This window comes from Melanotaenia boesemani, chromosome 22 (assembly GCF_017639745.1).
Source record: "Melanotaenia boesemani isolate fMelBoe1 chromosome 22, fMelBoe1.pri, whole genome shotgun sequence".
Taxonomy (NCBI): Eukaryota; Metazoa; Chordata; class Actinopteri; order Atheriniformes; family Melanotaeniidae; genus Melanotaenia; species Melanotaenia boesemani.
In genome coordinates, this window is record NC_055703.1 from 11,909,236 (window position 1) to 11,933,116 (window position 23,881).

The 23,881-nt window shown below is 37.7% G+C and overlaps 2 protein-coding genes across 2 annotated transcripts in view; one reads left to right on the top strand and one right to left on the bottom strand.

Moving 5' to 3' along the window:
• coq8aa (coenzyme Q8A, genome duplicate a) overlaps positions 1 to 11,026 on the top strand; it is a 33,055-nt gene extending 22,029 nt beyond the window's left edge. Inside the window, exon 18 of the transcript XR_006009095.1 lies at positions 11,017 to 11,026. The gene's annotated coding sequence lies outside the window, so the exon portion shown is untranslated. The remainder of the gene's footprint in view (positions 1 to 11,016) is intronic.
• Positions 795 to 21,393, bottom strand: stum (stum, mechanosensory transduction mediator homolog). The gene is made up of 4 exons (XM_041975789.1): positions 20,427 to 21,393; positions 5,843 to 6,025; positions 3,382 to 3,390; positions 795 to 1,635 (listed from the first exon to the last, which is right to left on the bottom strand). The coding sequence occupies exons 1-4, from the start codon at positions 20,635 to 20,637 to the stop codon at positions 1,601 to 1,603; spliced, it is 438 nt and encodes a 145-aa protein (XP_041831723.1). The 5' UTR covers positions 20,638 to 21,393; the 3' UTR covers positions 795 to 1,600.
• Positions 21,394 to 23,881: the final 2,488 nt, after the last annotated feature.

The following is a 23,881-nucleotide window of genomic DNA, read 5'->3' on the forward strand; positions in this document are numbered from 1 at the left end:
ACTTCCCACTAGCGTTGAGCTAAAGTCTGATAGCTTTGAACAAGGAAGTTAAGTTTGTCTCTTCATGTGCAGGATTACTGAAAAAGTAAATGGAGAGATTTACATGAAAATATCACCATGGGAGGAAATGGCCCAACTCAGAAGAAATTATATTTAGATTCTGGTTTGGTTTCAGACCAAACCTGGAATGATTTGTTTAGCCAGTCTCAGACTGTTCCTGTTGGAATTTTTTTTATTGTCTCCAGCTCTTTAACCTCTGGCACTTGTGGATATTTTTCATGGAAACTGGCCAACGATGCAGTTCATGAGAAAACTGATTAGATATCATGGGAAAGCCCTTGTTTTGATAAACGATTCCAAGGCAACCTCAATGCAGATGATTGAGAACTGTTCATATATATATATATATATATATATATATATATATATATATATATATATATATATATATATATATATATATACATAAACACTGAGTTATTCAGACTTTATCCTACTAATTTAATTTTACTTTAATTAAGTGGACTCATAGCTGCTTATCGGGGTTGCTGACTTTAATCACAAACCAGAATGACTAAAACTGTAATTACATTTTTGCCTTGACATGACCGATAAATTCATGACCCAACAGCCAAACAGATATTTTTAGACCTGTTAATTAAATTCAAAGTCTGGATTAAATATGTAATATTTCTTTGACACTTATTTACACATTTAAGAAATAGGAAAATTCAAATAAAATAAAAACTAAGGGGAAAGAATCATTTTGAGTCTTGTAATTTTAGGACGACACACAATGTGGCCAGAGGTGTGCACAATGAAAAAAATAAACATAACTACAAAAGTTATAGGCTTATCAACTTTTACTCTTACAGACAACATGTCAGAAAACTCTGAATATAAGAGAAAAAATACTGAACCTATTTAGAGCAGCATTATGGTGACAGGATTAACTAAAATGGAAAGGCATCTGCAACACACTAGAGACTTTGAAACAACTTTTATACCAGGTAATAGCAAATCTCTCCACTGAAACCAGCCACTTACACACTGACATCTTCCAGTTCAGTAGCAGCGGACCTGGTATGGCATGCAGTGCACCTACAAAATGAAAATCTGCACTACTGCAATGTTTCATGAACAACCAGCATTATGACATTTATAAGCCAAAATACAGAAGTCTCACATTTACAATTAAACAACCTACTTTAATCAGAAATTAAAGGTAATTAGATTGTAAATTAATTCTGTTATGTTGGAAATGGATGTTGGTTTTGTGTTGTTTGGCAAAATGAGACAGAATATTCGAAAAATTACATTGATACGACTCAAAATAACTCATTATTTTCTTAAACTGTGCAAAGAAAAAAGAGCACACACAGTTGGTCAATTGGTAGCCAGTGATTGAAGGTTTTCCTGTGTGGCAGTCACCTGATTCATTCTTTTTCGTTTTCTTTTTCTTTTTTTTGCCATGTCTCTGCCTTGCTCTACTGTCAGCTATGGCTCATTATGAAGGTAAAGGTTGCTGTCTAGCTTCAGGACGGTTAAACAGATCAGAAACAGATGTGTGATCCATCAGCAAGCACAAGAATGACTTCTCTCAGACATCTTCAGGAAGGCCCTGGTCTCTACAACCTGAAGAAAGAAGAATCATAAGTGAACCAGGAAACAAAATATATTCATCAGCTTGGAAAGGTAATTGGTTTAGATGCTTAATGGTAAGGCATTAAGAGCGTATGCAGCAGAAAGTATTGACTGGCAGATTGAGCCATTACCCTATCTTCTCTAGAGTGGTAAGCAATGCAGACGTAACTGAGATGTCACATTTTCTAAAAAAAAAAAAAATAAAAAAAAAAAAGCATAAAATATGCAACAGCTCAACCCAGCAGACAGTGGAGAAGGATGATACAAAATTCTCCCCTTTGAGGAGGTTACAAGCAGAGACTACAGGTGGATGGTGGGTGAAATGAGAAAATGCTGTCAGCAGCAGCAGCAGCTGCTTAGCGTTTTGTGGGCACTGTATTCAGGCATGTCGCACAAGAATAAGTACTGCACTGACAGCTTTAAGACACAATGAATAAAAGGTTTTAGCAGTATGTCACGTTGGAAGACATTTTTATCAGCCATAACATTAGAAGAGCTACTTAAACTTTTAGTGAAAGTGATGTTTCTCAAATGGCTGCAGTTCTCTGACAATTGTTTAATATTAGGATCATATGCTTTTAGAAGGTGCCTGAAGCCATTGAGAAGTCCCTGATTGGGTTATGAAGCTACCATTTTGAAGACTTTTATTTTTTGGTCATATACTAGTCTACTGAAACTGCAAGAAAATCAAAGTGTGACGTGAAATTTTCACAACGTGGATTGACCTTAAAGTATATTCCTATTTTCTAGTTTTTTTTTTAATCGTTTGGTCTCAGCCAGATCCCAAAGTGAATAAATCTGAAAATGCCACCAGTTTGTTTCCTTGTTTACAACCCATGGACAAGTCTTGAACCAGTGACTCCATATCCCCACATCTCCCTGAACCCACATGTGCAAACCTGCCAACAGCTACAACAACGGCCAGTTACAGCTGTGTATGTGCTGCACAGGCTATTGAGCATGGTGTGGCTTTTACCGAAACATCTGTGCACTATCCAAAATCCACATAGGTGTCTCCTTTTTAATTCAATGCTACATCGTCTTCATTTTCTTATGTTCGTTTACATCACAAGTTTTTGAGCATGCTCCATGTCTTATTGTGTATTTGGTCTATTACTGTGACAGTGCTGAAGCGCCGTTTACAGGCCTGGTATTACCACAGCATTTCCAGTGGTTTTGAGTGGACATGCAAATCTTTTAAAACTATTCCTCTTTATAGAAACATTTTTTAAAACTAAATCAGTTCTGTCTCCTTATGCATGTAACCTGCTACAAACACAGAGTGTATGTCCAGCTTTAACATGAAATCTAAGTTAAAATCCTGTTTATGTCATATTTCACTTCGCATGGTACCAGATCATGTGACTTCCTGAAGCCAAATCTCAATCATAGTAAGGAATTAGTATTAAGAATGTGATGACCCCATAAAACTTGTCAAAAGATCATGTCCATGACAACTTGGTGCACTCCATCCAATGACTAGGACTACGTTTAAAAAAAAAAGTATGACATTTAGGGAGGATCAAATAGGTTGAAAAGTCAGAGTTTGATGTATAATCTCATGAAGTCTGAATTATTTTTGCAAGAATATCAAACATAATGCCATATAACCCACATGAAAGGCCATGAGAAAGCTCAGAATTTACATTTTAGTGATCTTTTTCAATCCTGGGTTACTAAATATATGCACTGGAATCAATAGGGGACAGTAGAAAGAAATAAATAAAAAACACCTACCGTCAGAAACTTTCATGAAGCAGAACCGAGTGGGAGAAAAGAGACAAGAGATAGTTAGCTTTGATCTATTTTACTTTTTTTCCCCTTATGTACAGTTTACTGGATTCATGTACAACAAAACAAAGAGAGTGGGGGTGCGTAAGGGTGGGTGGGGGTTAGTTATGTCAATATAACCTGACCTCAGTTTGGATCCAGATCAAATAAATATTACTGCAGTAAAACAACCCTGGTTTACTGGATCAATGATAAAAAAAAAGAGGCAGACAGGAATATGGGGAAGATGATACAAGTAAAAAAAAAGAAAGATGCTGAGGCAGAGGGGGACTGGGCGAGTGGGCAGAAAGTGTGAGGAATAATATAAGGAAAAGCAAAAGGGGGAGCAAGGATATGGTGAGATCAAATAGAAACAATCAGCGTGAGGAAGAGGATAATCAGTGGGAAGAAGCTAATACCTAGAACATGAGATATAGAAATGAGAGAGAAAAGTGTTTGCAGAGATGGAGTTATGGAAAGACATACGGAAAGTAAAGAATAGGGAAAGATAAGACTGATAAATGCTCCACAGTTTTAGAGTGCATAAATAGAATGCATAAATGAAGAAAAGGTGGGGAGCAGCTGCAAATGAGAATAAACTCCCAAAGCTACTGAGACATGTGTTGTGGTGATGAGTAGTTGGAAAGACAATTGATCTTCTTACCAAACAGCATGCATGATTTGACTTTGACAAGCTGTGCTAACAAGAAAATTCATAAATATTCAACAGGCTGCTGTGGCTAATAGGAGTATAGATTTTAACAACAAAAGTTGAAGAAGGTGTGAACCCAGAGCCCAGAAAATGGTAGGGAGTGGTGAATAAAACCATACCAGGGGTGTGGAGGCAGTTCACTCCCACACACACAATTACAGTACTTCACACTACAAGCACACAGTCTTGCAGACGTGTATGAGATAACACACTTTAGTGGCACATAAGCAGTAACGGCCTCACACATACACACTTGTGTAGACTCACAAAAGAGTCAGTGCTGTGATGATTCAAAGGCTGCCTTGTTGCACAGGGAGAATGGTCACTGTGTGTGTCTGTGCTTGCTTGTGCATCATTCCCAAAGAACCCGCTATTTTGTGACAGAAATCTTCCTAAATCTTCATCACTGAATTAACCTTTACATTTTCTAATTTTGTTCTTTATTAAATCTCATTTTTCTGTAAGACTAATTAGGACATACTTATTTAATTTTGGCCAACTAAAGTTTTAAATTTGATCATTTTGCAACACAAAGCTTGAAGGACCAGAGAGGTACCATTCTGGTTCAATTCCAAAGATAAAGACTCAAACCAACACATAATAGGCTGCAAATGCTTTGGGAGGGCCACCAGTCCTCAGCCCAAAGGATTTTGGTTTCTGCTGAACATGTATGATGAACATGTGTGAAGTACTTCAGAGCAGTCAGTGTTGTGCAGCAAACAGTAGTCAGAGCGCTCTCAGCTGTAGAGCTAATGGAGGATTGAGGTGGGTAAACTAAGCTAACAGCAACTCAGAAGAGTGACTTGTTGCCATCTAAAACAACTAAAATTGAACATTATATTTACAATATTCATACTGAGTCATTTTTGTATTAGACATTTGCTTTGTCACTAGTCAACGTTTCTCCGTGACATAGCTAATGTGCTGCACAGCTGAGTCCAGCAGGCGTTACATCAAACTTCTTTGACAGCGCTGTTGGGCGTTAGGTTTTTTAAGAAGATTTAGTAATTATAAATGTTGATGCTTTTCCAGGCTTTTTACTCTTTTGACGGTATATGTTGTTTCAGGATCAAACCAACAGGATTCTATAGTCACAGCTGACCAGCGCAATAAGTAACACTTCAGCCGAGACTGAGATCAAATTTAGGATGTATAATGTTAGCTTAAACTCTTAAGAATTTATTAAAGTTTGTGTTGCTTTAGGTGGTTAATTTTGCTTTTGAGTTCCTGCTTAAACTGTTAGCTTAGCTTGGCTGACAGGCACTGACAGCTCAAGGAATGTGTATAATCAATGTCAGTGTGAAATTGAAACCAGTTAGAAGCACAGTTTTAAGGTTGGAAATTATAAGTGAACTTTTCATGTACTACTATAATAAAAAAAATCTACATAAGAACAGTGAGTTCATATTATATTTTTTTCTTTCAGTATCTTTCAATATCAGTATTTTTCTGCAGTATCTTGAAAGACAAATCAGAAAATGGTAAATGAGCAGAATTTTTGTTCACATTTTCATTGATTTGATACTCACATGCAGCTGCTGTTAACCCTTTACTAGCATGACAGCAATATTAAGCCAGTGTCTACTGGCTGTAAATGATGCTGTACAAATTTTATTTATTTTTTTTGTAAACTTCGACTTGCACATCATTTGTACAGCAAACATGAAAACCCAAACCAACATTTTAAGAAAAGAGAAAAGATGAATAATCACTGACTTGCCAAGATGACCATGTCCATTCCCCAGAAGATGCTCATGATCCATCCCACCATGATAACAGCAGTCAGTATCTGAATAAAGGCTGCTGCCACATTGAGCCAGAACACACAGCAAACGCCTCGCTGTGAAATGAGCTCGCAGCGAGCACCACACAACACTGTGAATGCTGAGATGAAAGTACCTGCAGGACAAAAAGAGCAAAACATCCTGTTACCAAAAATAAAGATTACACAGTTTATTTGACAAAAATCAGCCACAATCTCACACTTATCTCAATTCAGCGTGGTTTAATCTGTGATGTTTATAGCCCAACATGACTGGAGCAGCTTTCCACTCTGGTTTATCTCCAGTCAAATATACACCAAGCAACAGACTTTACAGAGAAATAAAACAGAAGAAATATGTTTGTCTCTGACATAAACATTTCACTGTTAAACTGGACTGTAATTCAAAGCAATGCCTGATGGGGTCAAATACTTGCAAGAAACTTCCACACTCCCCCGAGTCTTATAACACCAAACCAACATATCCTTATTATCCAGGGACTTGACCAACACATATGCATTACCCCCCCTCCCACCACACACACACTATCTGCATACCTCTCTGCTCCATTTACACATGTCCCACTGAAACTGCAGCTAACACACTCTAAATAAAGTACTTTACTGACCAACTGTATATAAATGTGTCACAATGTTATTTTAAGTAAATCTATGACAAACTGTTACAGTAAATTACTGCACATTTGATTACAGTGCTCGATGGGGAGATAGCTGTAAGTTTTACTTCTTTTTACTTTCAACATATTACCATTTATTTATTCACATTAGCTAATAGTAAAATATTTAGGATCCAAATGCAGACACACTTGGGGTAGGTGAATAAATAAAGTCTTTTGTGAAACCAAACAAATGGAAAGCAGGGCTGTCTTATCACATTTGCACACCTACACATTATGTACTACAGATCTGTGTTGGGTTGTGTTGTAGCTCAATAGATGCACTAATTTAAATGTCTTCTTGGCAGCAACTTATTGTGAATGCAAACATGCAAGGTAATATCTAAATTAATTAGCATACAAAGGTCAAATTCAAAGCAATATTGATAAATCTAGGCTAAAATACAATATGTTTCTTTAGCCCTTCTTTTTATATTAGATGTATATGAAAGCAGAAGTAGCTGGACCAAAGAAATATTACATTTAAGAATCTAAACAACCTCTTTCAGTTTAAATGTTTCACCTTAAATGACATAATAAAAGAATTAGGTTCTTATTAGATCTTAAGATTATGTAAAAACATTCAAAGATTAACACTAAAACAACATTTATTAAACTGTGTAATATCTCTTTGAACAAAAACTGTTTTCTGTCTTATGTTATCAGTCCCTCACATCATTGTGGGGGAATTTAGGTCTATTCTCCCTAACAATGTTCCTACTGTTCATTAAGATTTGCTAGATAACCTAACACACAGCTCGCTTCTCTGCCACTCATTGTGCTTCTGAAGAAATCTTTTTGCCACCCATCTGCAAGAACAGGCTAAAAGGATGTCCTCTTGAGGATGGCCGACACTGCTGAGGAAAGAAAGGTTTGACTGCGGGGTGGATAATAAGGCAGAAGGGTGTATTGTGAAATAGGTTGACAACAAAGCTGTCACCTTAGCCAGCTCCTGCGCTGCAATAAGCCCTGTCAATGAAGAAATGATGTCTGCTATGATCAAATGGATCACTCCTCAGTCTGTACTGAGAAGAGAATGTGCAGATTTGGTCCAGACAGTCAACATCTCCTGTGGTAAATGTACTGGTCATCTTTGCATCACCACTGGAAAAAATCTGTAAACCGCTTCCAAATGTTCCACAATTAGAGAAAAACACAGAAATAGGAATATGTTCTTAATTTGTAAGTGGCTTGTTCTTAGTAGATCTGCTGTAATAATTAATTAAATGTTCTTTGTGGGCTCAAAAAGTTCCCATCTGAGGTGCAGGTATGATTATTGGACAGGAAGGGATAGAAGGAAAAAGGTGCTTTTCATTTATTGAAAGAAGAAAGTGCATGTTATACCCAGAGAACAATCAATCATCAAATAATGTCTAATTTTTCTTCTTCACATTAAAAGTTAATGTGTTTACCATTTTCACATTTCATGTTTATTTACCTAATGTATCCTGAGAGACACAACTTATAAAATCCAAAATATACAAGATATTTAAATAATAAGAATGACTTGGATCTTAAATAAAAGAATACCAACACAATAACTAACATTAAAATATTTTTTACTATTTGTTTGCCACTTGTGTCTGTTTAAGGGTTAAGGTGCCACACCAGCATTTCATTCAGGTTCAAGTTTGGATTGCATTCTTTATTTTTCTGTGTATATCCATGAAAGAAATGATGTTCAATACCTGCTGCTCATAACCAGTGTTGCAGAGTTCAATCAGGATCGTCTCTGTGGATCCTTGTCTGCTGAATAAAATTTAATATCACTCGTTATCCTGTTATCTGGAGACCTACTTGGGCACAGTTTATTAACAGAAAAATGTGTGTGTGTGTGTGTGTGTGTGTTCTGTCTTTGTCTCATACACACAGATGCCCATAAACTAAAAACAAATTAGATTATTTTATTAGACATTGTTTCCATGACAACTCTTACTCTGGAATATATAAAAAATATATATATAAAATATTTATTTACTAAACCACCATTTAATTTAGCTTGTATGCTTGTATTTAGCTTATTTATGTGCTTAAGCCGAGAGACTCTTTAAAATTTTGCTGTTGTGCTGAAAGTGAGACATTTTATTTTTTATGCATCAATTTTTTTCTTCGTGTAATTCAGGCTCGCTGGGATGGAGGGGTGGAGCCCATTCCATCTCCTATCAGGAAATAGACATGTTTTATTATTACATAAAAGAAAGAAAGAAAAAACGGAGCTAATCTTGAATTTAATTTGAGCAACATATCTAAAAAAGTTGAGTTAGGGGGAACAAAAATGAAAATAGGGTCCTAAAAAACACACGAAGTACTGAAAAGCAATTAATTATGTAAATTGTGAACTGGTCGGTAATGTGATTGGCTGTGGAAAAAGAGCACCTTAAAGAAGTAAAGTCTCTCATAAATAAATATTAGTAGAGGTTCAGCTATTTGGAGAAAATTGTCTGCACATTTTGAAAAAAAAAAAAATTCTCAACATTGCACAGGATGTGAATATGACGTAATCTATATAATCTCATCAAAAAGTTTGGAGTATTGGAGGGTTGTATGCTGTGTGAGTGTTTATATTGTGTGGGTGGGGGTGAGGAGGCATGTATGTGTTAGGATGAGCGGAAGTGTGCAAGGATATAGGTGTTTGCATGTGTTTTTGTGTGTGTTTGGGGCGGGGTGCACTTGTGGGGGGGACCTGGGCGGGCCTGGGGGGGCCTGGGGGTGGTGTGCCGTGGGTCTGGGCTCTGCCGCTGTCCCCATCCTCTCATTCCTCAGTAGGCATGTGGGGGGGTGGATACCTTCTGGGGTTGGTGGAGGCTCATTGGCTGCGGTCCCTATATGGCCTGTTTGTGGGGGGCGGCCTCTCCTGTCTTGCCCTGGGGGACCTCCTGGGGAGCGGGGGTGCCTAATGCCGCTAGAGGCTCAACATCCAAAGGGAAGCAAACTTCCCTCTGGACTTACATCCCAGGGGCCGGCGGCTGCCGATCTTGGCCCACTGAGACCTGTGCCCCAAGACCATGGGGAGCTCTTGCTGGGGTTCACCTCTGCCGCCCTTCGGGTGGGGCTGGAGTCGTCTTCGTGGTGGGGTAGCTTGGGTTAGTGCTCCGGGGCTGCCGCTGAGGGCCCGGGTCTCTGGGCTGCCCTGGTCTGCCTCTGACCTCCATAGAGACATGATCGCATTTGTACGATCTCACTCACCACTCTTCTTCACTGATCACTCCTTATTCCTCATGCTCTGCATGCTGACACAGTCACTGAGTTGTCCAGTGGGTTTATATACTAAGAGATAATTCTTCTTTTTATTTTTCCTGTGAGTTAGTATCTGGTCGCTGTTATGCTACTTTCATGATATGTCTTTTTGATTTGGTTATTAATTAAAAACTCTTAATGACTCTCTGTTTTTTTGTGTGTTTGTTTTTGTTTTTCGTAAAAGTTGTGGGAAATTTTCTGGTGTGTTCATGTACAGGTGTAACAGTTTGTTGTCTGGTGATGGTGTGGATTGAAGGGTCGTTTCCTTCTGTCTGTGATGTTTTTGTCTCCTTTCTTCTTTCCCTTTTTCATCTTTTTGCTATTTTCCATCTTTTTCTGTCCCCTCTGGTCAGGTCCAGCAAGGTTACATAGATTCCGTGATTCAAAGTAAATAAATAAATAAATGAATCAGAATATCAAGAGGAGCCTTACCCATAGGCCTTCTCTTGGCAGAGCAAATTTGTTCAGCACGATACAGCAACCAGATTATCATTTTGCTTGCTATGATGCTGAACAGGACAGGTTAAAAAAAAAAAATAAAAAAAAAAGTTTGGAGTATCTGTAAAGCTCTCTGCCCAAAGGACACAGCTGGAATTAAGCTTTAGATGCTGGTGATCTTCTGGCCCTCAGACAGCACTGCATTAAAACAGGTATGATGTTGTTGTGTAGATCACTGCATCATTACAGTTCAACAGAGCATCAGTGAATACAGGGTAAAGATTTATCATGCAAAGAAGAAGCCATATGTGCAGAAACACTGCTCTCTCTGCCAGGAAAACATGGATGCCATGTCATCTGGACTAAAAAAGAACCATCCATCTTGCCAGTAACTCCACCTAAAATATTTAGGTTGTGGTAAACTGATCACTCAATTAACCAAAACACTCAATTAAGAATACCCAGAGTTAAAAACGGTTTATGATTTTCTAAAGAGTCAGTTATGTTAACTTACAAGCTCATAACATTTTATTGTGACAGTCATCTATGAGTGCAATGTATACTGTTAGGGAAAACATTTAGCTCAGTGAGAGGACACAAATGTTTCCTTTACTGCAATTACAGGAGCTCACACACAGTCAGTCGACTAAGTGTTTGAACGCATAGGCCACTGAGCTGAGAAAAATTCCTTATATCAGTGTAGGACCCGTAGAGTGAGGTTTTACAATGACAGATCCAGCAGGAGGGTAATAAAGTCCCTTAATGGGCTTTTCCAGCTGTTCTCACTTCCAGCGATGCTCTAAAGTAAGACAGAAACCTGTACAAACAGAGTTCTGGTCAGATCATTTCTGACCATCTGTCTCTGTCACAGTATCATCAATACAAGATTTTCCCATCACATACAATGCATACAAATGGACTCCAGTACAGTATAGAATGCTTCTCTTGACTACTCAGTGAGATTTTACACTGGAAGCCATATTCACACAACACTTTGGGTAATATAGTTGCAGGTTTTCTTTGGGGAAATTAACTCACTTAAAGTAGACCTTTGTAACTTTTCTAACATCCTAAAGTCCTATGATGTCTTTTGTCAAGCAGTCAGTGTGAATCGTTTTCTTAGAGGGGATGCTCTTTACCTTAAAAATAGTTGATTATTCTGAGTGCCTGTTGGACATTCTCACTACAGGCTTTTCATTCTCTTTTGGAAGCACTGAACCGAATACTGTGAATACTGACTGTGGTGCAAGAAATGCCAGGTGGGCGTTGGGTGCATCATAACCTTGGCCCTTTTCTTACTGCTAGCTTCATATCTTGTCACTTTGCAGGAATTCAAATAACAGAGCAAGATGAACAGGTGGAGGGAGGGAGGAGCAGGAACAACCAGGCTGCCAACTGCATCTCGAAGGAAGAAAAGGCCAAAAACACTCATATACAAGTTGGTTTCTTACCATTAAAAAAAAATCTCTTAGACTGTACCTAGAAAATGATGTAAATACAGAGGTCTGACATTCAACAGGGATGTAATATATATTCCCAAGAGGGTTAACAAATCTAAACGCAATAGGCACAATAACCAAGTAGTGAGCAGCATCCTCTTTTCTTACATTTGGAATAATAAAGATAAACATGTTACTTACAGTAGTTTGCATTTCAAGCATTTGCCCAACAGTCATTTCAAAGTCGTTTACATAAAAGAGCAACAGTGGCCTAAACTAAGATACCAACATGATTTAATCAGACAGAGAAATTTTCAGGTCGTGGAAACCACACCCACGAGCAGATGCTCTGGCTGCTGGTGTAGCTGCCCACCTCCAGACGTGAGTCATGACTGACAGCAAACTCAATGGTTATGCATCATTTCCATCTCAGTGGTGGCATGCAAGACAGGATTTCTACGGTCTGCTTACATCCATTTTTTTTGCTGAATGACTTCCAACTTCTGTCCACTCTGGCAGGTACCAGTCACGTGTTGTCTTAGCTGAGTAGTTGGACTGGGCAGCTGGTGACTGTGAACATGTTCGACACACAGGTTCACTAGGGACACAACTAATGGCCATTCTCTTTATTGATCATGTTAAAATTTGATCACTAAAGCCTAAAGTCAGCCTTTTTTTTATATTTTTTTTATGTTGGTGACACATACATTGAGGTATATTGTCATCCATGGATTTGTTTTTTTAAGCAAAGCTTCTGTTCTTGAATCGGTATGTTGTGTTTCTGCAATGCCATATCATTCCTTTGTCAGTGTAGTTCTCACATTCTGGCCTTAAAATTGGGTTCCAGGTCTATTTATTTTGCAGAATGATCACCACACACTGCAGCGATCTTGAAAAGTCCCATCAGGCAGCAGACTGAGAAGGGCAAATCAAAGCGCAAAGCGCAAAGCTGCGTCTTACAACAAAAACAAGTGAGCTGAAAGTTATTAAAATGCTCCAAAGGAGCTTAAGGGAACTGCAAAGATTTTTGCATGAGTGCATGAGTGACTTGTTTTTAACCATATGTTGCTATGCAATCTTTAAACATGCATGAAAATTCACCTTAATTTACTTACAAATTATCTGAGCTTAAATGTCCACTGGAAAAACTACATTGGAAGTGTCTAATCAGATGCAAGCTTTCCTTCATGTTAACTCTACAACACTGGTAATGTCAAGCTGGTCAAGTAGTAAAAATGCTGTTTGAACAGCATTAAATTGATTGGACCAAATCTGACCACTAAAAAGAATGAAGCTCCTCAAGTAAAAATATGTGCAGATGGATTAGAACTGAACTAGTGCTAAACTGGTCTCTGATAAGTTTTAGTTTACATTCCAATTCTCCACTAAAGAAATCTATTCTAACAATCCTCCATCTGTAAAAAGCTTTTGGATCCTTTGTATGCTGGATGCGGGACTTTGAGAGAGTGTGCATGTATGTGTCTATGCATGTGCACCTAGATATTAGCCAGACTTATTACTATAATTATACAGAGAACTCTACAAGGCACCCACTGGTAGTGTAGGAGGTTAATGACGGAGTGTAAAAGTGTCAAAGACAAAAAGAGAAGCAGACATAAAGGGAGAGAAACACATGAAATGAAGACATGAAGCCTGCTGTAAGGCAGTATTGTAAAAGTAGCTTAAAAATGTACAAATGTTGCATAGTACTCAACAGCAACAGGTGAGTTAGATGGCAATGCTTTTGATACTCAAAGCTCCATTAAACTCCAAAGCCTCCAATGCACCTAAACTTTCCATCTGCTGACTCTTTGCTCAAAAGTTCTTCAGGATTTCTCCTACTTTTGTACTCTTGTACTTTTGCATAAATGACAATAATCTGCAGATATAGGGTTTTGCTTATAATTGACAGCCAATAAATATCCTTGACATTTGCTTTACATCCATAACTCTTCTAGATTTAACATGCTTTGACACATAAAATGAGTCATTCCACTTTAACAAACAGAAAGTCTTCAGTTTAGAGGAACTCGTGATTTGTAGCTGCACTGACTGCATGCTGTCAATTAATCCTGCCCTTCACAGACCGTCAAACTACCAGTGGATAGTCTAAGCTAGCTAGCTAACATAACTATATGGTCACTTGATCTGTTTTTTGTTGCACGAAGGAGGAGTTCTTGGTATGAGTGTTATAAGAATTTGTAAATCAAATGCAATTACTAGGCACAAGATGCTGCAGTAAAAAGCATAGTAATGGCATTGTTTGCCTTATACTGCTGTGTACAAGGGACCAAGTAGAAAGAAAAGAACATTACTAATATTAGTATAGGGACATGAATGTACACACACACACTTAAATGGTGAGGTAGGATGTCACCATGACTCAGTAAGCTGATGCAGTTTCTCCACTATCACATGCCATCAGTTTCACACACGTGCACACACACACACTCAGACACAAACATGTGACCTCTGCCTCCCACACAGGTGACTAGTTGTGTTTTTCCACTTTAACAACAGCTCTGTGTTAAGTTTACGCTGCACAGGACAGGCTAAAAGCCTACTTTTACCTTGCCTTTGTTAGATTGCGGTGGCAATCTACTGTAAAGATATGGCAACATCTGGGTGAATTAACATTAAGTTAAAACCTCTGTGAGAGAAGTTGTTGGTTTAAATGATCCCATTTAGAACTGTTGGCATGAACACACTCATGTTGGATGTCATTTATTGTAGATGTAAGGTTTATATTGTCAGCTATTTTTATATTTTTATTTGAGGAAACACTTGTTAGAAATTATACTAGCTGTTGTCAGGTGACCTGCAGGCAGCCATGATGGCAAGAGCAAGACAATATTTGAGCCAAAACATGGTCTAACATACACCAGTTTGTGACTGAGTGATCATGTTGATCAATGTGAATTGTAATGTTTTTATTGACTTTTCTGAAGTAATCATCAGACCATGTTATAGGCTATGTTGCTGGTATTTGTAATTCAGTTGAAGTAATTGTCTTAACCATAAACAAACATTACAAAGAATCTAGCCATTACAGTTGACATCCACAAGAAGAAAATGGGAGACATCTTCTTCATCTCAAAGAACATCTGGGCTGGAATATCATATCTTCCTCAGCTGGTGAGTCACATCATTTTTATCTTTGCCAGGTCAGATGTGTGTAAATTGTTTCCATTCCCCCAAAGCACACAAAGTCCTCTTTGTCTGCTTTGTATCACACTGAGAGCCTGTTGTTTGTTGCATCCTTTGGATTTAATGAAATGAATTATATAATTGTATAAATTAATGCACATACAGATGTAAAGATGCAAGATTTTAGTTGTAGCTAATTTATGTATTTTATTCCTTGGCAGACCAATATTCACCACATTAGTTGCACATCCACACCTTCATAAGATTGTCTGAACTCTCACAACTGGAAACACCATTTTTAACACCTAGAACTGGCAAATGGATGATGAGTACAGAAAGTAGAACATGAGGCAAGAACAATGTACTGCAGAGGTGTTTGCAGTCAATGTCCAAATTATTTCTATAGCAACATTTCTGCACATCAAAAATGTCAGACAAAGTTGTAGAATTATATGTAGTCATTATTTAGATATCAGTATTGCTTGTATTTGCATATAAACACAACATAGATGACATAATGGAGGGTAAAGTAGCGAAGGGGTCCGATGACTACTGTAGCTTAATCTGCCAAAACAATAGCCAAATTGGCAATTCTAGCTGTGTCAATCTTCTCTCTTTACACTGTTAGCTGTTGTAAATTTGTTTTTCACTGCATGAAGAAATGTTTGAGGGATGTGAAAACCTGTGAAAAGTCCTCCAGCTGAAATGGTTACATCTGTGATTAGTCCATGCCCTTAAATGTGACTCATAGTTGCATTCTTTAAAGTACTACCCCTGTGCTCAGCATGAGAGAAATATACTTCACAAAAGTTTTTCCACGTTAGAGCAAATGTCATTGTCAAGTATACTGTTTAACAAGCCACAAAGTCTGCATATGAATAAATGAGGGGTGTTACGATAGAGCAGATAAATGATGTGCCTTTTTGAGACATGAGGTTGAAACCAACACATAAGTTCTGTCAGAAGCACAACAACACTTTGAATCTAATTATAGTGAAGCCATATTTACCACAAGGGCATGCTTAGGGGAGGAGGACATTAAAAAATGTGACACTTGAGCGCCCTGCGATGCTTGATGAATCCCTGAACTTTTTGGAGTGGACAAAGTTTTGCACTGAATTAAAATAAGCAAAAAAGACACAATCTGCATTTGAGGGGAAAATCCTTCATTAAAGTCCACCTGGGAAGCTTCAGTCTGTGAAAATGCATATTTAAACGTAATAATACGGACCGAGTGTGACACCAGATGCTGCCTCAATTCTGGCTCTTGTCCAAATTCAAATACACATTTCCAATTTTTATTTTGGCTGAAGGTTGAGCAGAACAAGACACTATTTTCAGTCTCAGTCAATTAGAGCCAAACGGCTGTGACACACATACACGCGCATTTCAGTCAGCTGTTGTCATGGCAACTAGCCGCAGCTATTCAATGAAATGTCAAGGCATTCAGGCAAACCATCACATATACACACACACACTCTAACACACTCAAACACACGAGGTTAGGTGAAGTGTACCTTGATACATGCCTGGGACACAATTTTGTGGAAGACAACCCATTCAGACCTGATACAGTGAACAGTGTGGTTATAGCAGACAGGTGTTAAAAGGAAGGCTAGGTCTGAATGGGTTAAACCAATATGTTTGTCAAAATAAAAAAAAATAAATAAATAAGTGTTTGCTGACACCTTTTTATTGTTTCATGACATTTTCAAGGAGTCAATAATCCAAAAAACATCGTAGAAAGTTTACAGTAAACAGAGAGCTGAAAGTAACAGAGATAAAGAAAAAAAAACATTTTTGGATTTAAAAACCATCTCTAGATGACATTTATGACACAAAAAGAAGGACAGGAGGAACAAGATGAGGAGGAGAAACACATAATATCTCTCCAGAAAGAAAACAGACAAATTGTCAGATATGTGACTCAGATATGAGTGGTATGGAGACACCAGTGTCATTATTTCTCCATCAGAAAAAAAAAACAACAAAAAACAAAAACTGGGATGGTATATATATTTTTAAAATGTATCCCTGTATTTTATCCTGTTTCCTTTACAATGCTTTTTTTCCCTGAATGATCTTTTTTCTCTTATTTAGTGCATATTCAATTTTTCTAAAAATAAAATTCACTTCACACTATCACTTCATATCTTCTTAGCTTTCAAGCTGAATTCAGTGAACCGTGTGTGTACGTCTGCTAGTATAGATTTGTGTTAAAGTGTCTGCTGAGATGTTTTATATAGGTTTGGTGACTGAATACTTTGTGTGTTATGAATCAGTTTTGTTGGCTTTGTTTTAAATAGATTGAGGCTCAACATATCAATGAGGGTGATGTTACATCCTGAGTGTGTACATGTGTCTGTTTGTGTGTCGTTGTCTATCAGATGCAAGATAATTTGAGACACATACAGACATGTAACAAGGACGAGATGAAGCTCTGGGAATTAGATCAAAGCGAAAGATCAGGCAGAAACATCCTAACAGTTGATAATAATCGGCATCTGGTTCCTGTCTGAACCAAAGACAAACAACTGGACATTCAGATGGGTTTCAGAGAGAACATGCATGTGTGAATCAACCTCAGTGATTCAGATTTACCACAATCAAAAGATTCAACATTTGCCACCCACATATAAAAAGCTATAAAACTATATCTAATTTGTATATGCTTGCCTAACTGCCCAAACGAATAATAATTTAGAATAGAACTTTTTTGTCATTGCAACAAAATTACAGTTAATTTTAATTTATATGATCACACAAGGGTAGTGAGGAAAAAGTAGATATCTTATTTAGTGACACACAGGTATATCGGTGTTACATTGGTATTGTCCATTACTCAGCGTATCAATGACAAGTGTGCCATTAGCCTGTCTGTGGATGACTGAACTGGACAAGATTGTTGGACCATTTGATCACCAAAAGGTCATTCAGTTAGAGAAAATAAATGACAAAAACAATCTGTATCTGCTTACTGCAATTGACATTTTTATGGTTATACTATTCTCTTGGTTTAATCAGTGCATATTCTTGCTGTGAATATGGGCCACGCTGTACCCACTGAAACCATTCTTTCATGTGAAATGGCCATTTTGGTTCATTGTTCTTACCTAATATGACACATTGTAGTTAAGCGCTTTCAATTATTGATCTTTGTATGACTTGAAATAGAGACCAACATATGTTATGTCAGTGCACAACGGAAATTTAAAATAACACGTTTTACCCTCTTGTTGGGTTTAGACAAATACATTCCCTCAGAGTTAGAAAATAATCATGATTTAAAGTAAAATACATTCTTTTTACAAGCATGGATCTTAACAGATGCCATTGAACACAGATGCCAGTTAATATGAGTGATTGCAGTAACTTCACTTGGTTAGGTTTAGAAATAAAAACTATTAATTTAGGGATATAAATAGATCATGCTTAGGATTAAAATACATTCTTTTTTACAGCATGTCCATCACCGCCATGGTCACCATTTCTTACCCTTCACATGCAGCTGCTTTCATGACTGCTAGAGAGTGCAAATTCTTCAAATTCACTGTAAATAATGATCACAGATTTACATGCACAGTCCCACCTACTGGCAGGTTCAGCAGGGTGCGATAGCCAGTTTATATCAAGGTTCAAGATTCAAGGTTCTTTAACTGATGCCCATAGGTAGATTTGTTTTGCAGAAACAACGGTAGCATTTGACATTCCCTAACAAAACAAAAATATTTTTTGAACCTGACAAGACAGGTACTTGATCGAGGGACAAAAACAAAAATTGCTCAGTGTTCCTCTATAAATCAATACAACAGCAAAGATCAAACAGTAAGATCAAAATGGATAAAATCTATATTGCAGCCTCATTCATAGTCATAGGTAAATAAGCATATGAACTGGACATATGGACTTCTGTTCGTCATCGGCATTCATTTCATGTCTATTTCAGTACATTTCCAAAGAGCTGCAGAATCATACCCCAATTGGCGCTAATGGAGCAGTACCAACAGAAATTATGGGGGCAGTCTTTAGCAGTATAGTTCATATGCAACCAGTGGAAGAAACAAAGAGGTAGAATCATGTTTAATGTATATAATGGCTGCACAAACCACTACCATACTGTGCAGCCTTCTTTTATGTCTTTCTGAGAATGAACATTATCACAATCTCCTCCACTGTAGCCATGTTTGCTGTTGTTTATTGCTAATGAAACTCAGAAGTGGCTCAGAAACGCTGAACTCTACAAAGCCTTCTAGTGGATGTTTTTGTCTAACAGCCACGTCAACGTAAAACATGCATTGGAGTATGTGGCCAGCTGAGTTAAACGTTTGAAATGTACATACTTATTTAAGTGCATAAAGGAAACATTAAAGAGAAATTTCGTTAACCCACAAAATGTTAAGCTGAATGTTTTTTCTTTTTCCAAATTTGCCAAAATCTTTTCTTAACATCTAGCCAAGCAATTTTGATTTTTAAACCTGGAAACTGTCTTCACTAACCCTAAGTTTGAGATTCAATTAGAATTTGAATGAGATGCAAAAAAGCAAATGAATCCAAAAGAATATTAAATGAATGAGTAAAGGGTTATTGTAACTGGTCTTGAATTTAAATCTTGCTTTTTAAAGTGCTTCATGCTGGTGCCATCTGACCAACCTTCTTCCTCCCAATGAAAACTTCCTCATGCAATTTATTTTAGCATTGCTGTGACAACAGCTTGCTAATAGGCAGAACAGGCACCTACTGGCACCTCTATATTGGAAGAACATGCAGTAATGACAGCTATAAAATTTTATGGCAACATCTACACTTGGTGATGATAGAGAGCTAATTTGGTGTTGCACCAGGCAGGGTCAAGGTTTGTGCCCACGATGATGACGCAAATGGGTCTATATGCTGCAATGATGTCTCTACCTGAAGTGATGATGCGTTATCCACAGTGATGATGTTGCAACCCATAATAACACCAGCAATGTCTTTTACACCCAAGATGATGCCATTTCTAGTGGCAGTGCATTAACACCTTCACACCAGGGTTGCTGTGCATGTTAGACTGTCTTCATTTAGCACAAGGTGCGAAAACTGTATCTTGTTATTTTTCTCACTTGTGGAAAAAATACAACTATACTAATGCATTTAGAATAACTCTTTTTAACATATTCATGATTTTTTAAATCTAACATCATCAGTAATTTATGCATGGCTGTCTACACCATAGCTTTACACTTCTCTCATCTATAAATCTGCCAGAATTCTTCTCTCATTCTTTTGTTTTTCATTCCTGACTTTGCTTATCTGGTTTCAGTGTGAGATGCAGAAGTAAAAGCACTCAAAGGTAAAGAACTGAAAGGACGCTTGGAGACTGTATCCTCCACTGAGGCAAGTGCCCTATTCTTTCAAAGAAAGTCACTGGATCCTCTACAAAACCTGAATAATTACTTCCTTTTCACATGTTCCACCTCTTCAACAAGTTTCATGAAATCCAGCTCAGTGGTTTTACATAATCTCAGTGACAACAGACAAAGAGCAATAATTACATACATCTGCCACAGCTCTGATCTTGGCAGATGGAATTATAGTCAGTATAGTTATAGTTTCCAACTTACCGAGTCCAGGTATGAAGGTGTTCAGGAAAAGACAGATGACAGCCATAGGGAATGGCATCGTGGGTATTGCAGCCCGCAGAGGTCCCTTCTTCTCCCGGACCTCCACCACCACTCCTCCACCTGCTGTAGTACCCCCAACCATGGTCTTAGCCCCTAAAGCGTCCTCCGTTTTAGCTCGACCCTGATCTGTTCCTCTTTCTTTCTGTGCCATCTGTCTTCTTTTCTTTTCCTCTCTACCACCTGTGTCTTAAAACTAAAATAGCTGCTTAGAAGCAGGAAAAGTAGTCTAGAAAAAGATTAAATAAAACGCAAAAAAAAAAAAAAAAAAAAAAAAACAAAAGACAGACGACAAGTAGTTCAGTTCCTGTGAACAGCTGGCATCTTTTCACAGCCTTTCAACATGAATAACAGCATCAATTAGTTGTGTTAAAGTAGTTTAAATTGAAAGAAAAATGGTGGATTGGTCATTGACCAATTAATTAAAATGAAGTTAACTTAGAAAAGAGGTTAGAATTTTTCAGGCAATATAAAATTTTAAATATTCCTTAAAGAAGTAGAGAAAGTGACCCTTTAGAGCATCTAACTAGAAGAAATTCTATTAAAAATGCGGAAATTTACTTCAAACAGAATCTGTGTTATCATGAATTAATCTTAGTGAAAGGAAAAGTTGTACTTCAAGTTAGTGTTCATCACTTAAAATCCCTTTAAATTGTTAAAATCAGCGCAGTTTCTCCTCATCAGAGGTCAGCTGACTCCACGTCCATCATGTTATTAAGAGGTGCGGAAACAGTAAGAGTTCTTCCTTAAAACTGGTATGAGTGTCTTCAGAAAAATCCTGGAAAGATGTGCATCCCTCTTTCTTTCTTTTTTCTTTTTTTCTTTCTTTCTTTCTTTCTTTCTTTCTTTCTTTCTTTCTTTCTTTCTTTCTGTAAAATCCTGCTCAGTCCATGTAACCTCTCCACAGAGAAGACAAAGTGAACACAACAACCCCCCTTTCTCCAACTACATCGCCCTCTCTCTCTCTCTCGCTCTCTCTTCTCCCTCTACTCCTCCCTCTCTTCCTCTGCATTTAAAGGCACAGCACAATAATCAAATGTTGCACTTCAATGAGGTCACATTCAACAAGCTGTTCTTTGGATCGTCTAAACAGAGCCAGCAGAGTTAATGCACCTTAGCAAATGTTTGCTATAGCTTAATGATAACATGGAAGGATGCTGTTTGTCTGTTTAGTACATTCATATATCCACAAGAGATTTTTTATAAAAGCAAGCAGGAGATAATGGAGAGAGAACAAGTGCATTTTCCCCTGCTTGTAATAATACTTTATTAGAGATGATACTAATGATTGTTTGAATTGATATGAAAAAGAAAGAGCACAGTAAGACGCTAAAAGACAAGACAGAGAAAAGATGTCAGACATAAAAAGGTGAGCTTGATAATGAGAAAGGGAAGTGGATAAGGGATGCAGGGCAATCAGGATGATGGATGACAGAAGATCATGGAGATTTGAGAGCGAAGAGGAGACAATGTCAATACCCCAGTAATTATTCATGCACCCACTCTCCAGCATATGAGACGCATGTTTTTGTCTCCTCATCCCTCTCTTCTAACTCTGCCTCTGACTTAGATTTGTTTCCCCACTTTTCCACGTCCTCTTCTTCTTTACCACTCTGTCATCTTGAGCTGTAATTTAACCAAAATCAGCAAAGGCAGAGTGGAGATCAGCACAACCCTAAAATTAATCCCAGCCTTTGAATTAGTGTCTGTCCGTCTCATTTTCTTCTTCTCTTTGCCTCTCTCATCTCTGTTTCGTTTCCTAGCAACCTAAGGAGCTGTGGGTAATTATACAGAAGATATCGATCTCTAGTTTTTGGTCCTTTCTGTCTCTCTTTCCCCTTCTCCTTTCTCTTTTTCATCATTCCCATATTTTTGTTTCTCTCCCCACTTTTAATTTCCTTTAACTGAAGGACACATGAGACTGCAGCTGCTCCACAAGGTGGTCCAACTTCTTTTTTTTTTATTGTGATGCAAAGCAGCCTGATCATGGGTTGGACAGTGCAGAAATGTGGACAGCTGAACTCAATCACCATTGGATTGTTCAGCCAAAGACATGCGGTGTATGAGCTAATGCTTATGAAAGTGTGACAGGAAGAGTAATCCAGTAATCATCTTAAAGTACATTTAGGCTCTGAGAGCTGCAAGAGTAACTCAGAAATGTACCTGTTTGAATATTGATAAATGACTCCAATTACACAGATGATTTACAGCCCAATTACCCAGCAAGCATGATAATAACCCTCTAATTGTCGCATATGTTTGCGTGTGTTTATGTGTGTGTGCTCCTCTTCTTTCATGTCTTTGACTCTTTTTTCATCCTGTTACTCTTGTGAAGGCACACACATGCTCTTGAGTTCTCACAGGACCTAATTTATGTTGATCCCATCTGTCAAGAAAAGCTGACATCACACATTGGTTATTTGTACATGTGTGTGTCCTCATGTGTGTTCTGTCTGTGTGTTCTTGCATGTGCTCCCATTGTGCTACTCACTTCTGACTGGATCACCACGGCGACTGTACCCTTCACAAACTCCCCTTTCATCTCCATCTCTTAGCTGACTCTCACTGGCTTTTATGTTTCTGTTTTTCTTTTTCTTTTTTCACACCGCATGAATTCCCCATTGAAATGTATTATAGCGGATTGGTTTGTATTCAGATTTTTATTAACAAAAATTCTGTTATTGTGAGGCTAAAGCTGCAGGGACCCTCCATAAAGACAGACATATTGTGTCTACCCAGCTCTACTGGAGCTTTGTCAGACCAAGGACCATGACTTACTATTTTGTTGCTCCAGTTATGATGCCACAAGTGTTCATATAAAAACTATTTTTTCATACATATTTTTACAGGAAGTCTCCTCTATGACCCCTAGGTAAAGAGCATCTTGGTTAATGCAGCAGAGTCTTTAAAAAAGTGACTTATGCTTCTTTCTTTGCAATCAAAGTCAAGTTTGATTTTACCCTAAATTTATATTCTTCATTTTGTTCATCTTATTTTAGGGTGAATGATGAAGCTACTGTATATGATTTCTAAATCCTAAATCTAGAGCCAAGGGGGTAATAACTTTACAGATATTCTTAAAGTGTATGGCCAGATTAAAAATAAGAATGACAGAAATCATTTAGTAAGGGCTAAAAGGCTGCCAAAAATGTTGCAAACCACAAATCACTGCGTCGCCTACTGAGTTTAGTTGTTTGGGTACATTTTAGGCATCATATTTTTGTTCTGAAAGTTGAATCTACTGCATATGGTACATTAGAACCGTGAGAGAATTAATCATCAAGGTGCTCAGACTTTCATGATGAGCAGGTCAGATTTGTCATTTTTGAAAACTGGATTTTTGAACTTTTAAATCTGCTCAATAATTTGCATATTTGACTTCTTACAAAAAAATGCAT

Excerpts from the sequence above, each read along its gene's own strand:
- stum (XM_041975789.1), bottom strand. The coding sequence starts at position 20,637 with ATGGCACAGAAAGAAAGAGGAACAGATCAGGGTCGAGCTAAAACGGAG. Across the intron at positions 6,026-20,426 it reads CACCTTCATACCTGGACTCG|GTACTTTCATCTCAGCATTC; the intron begins GTAAGTTGGAAA and ends TTTGTCCTGCAG.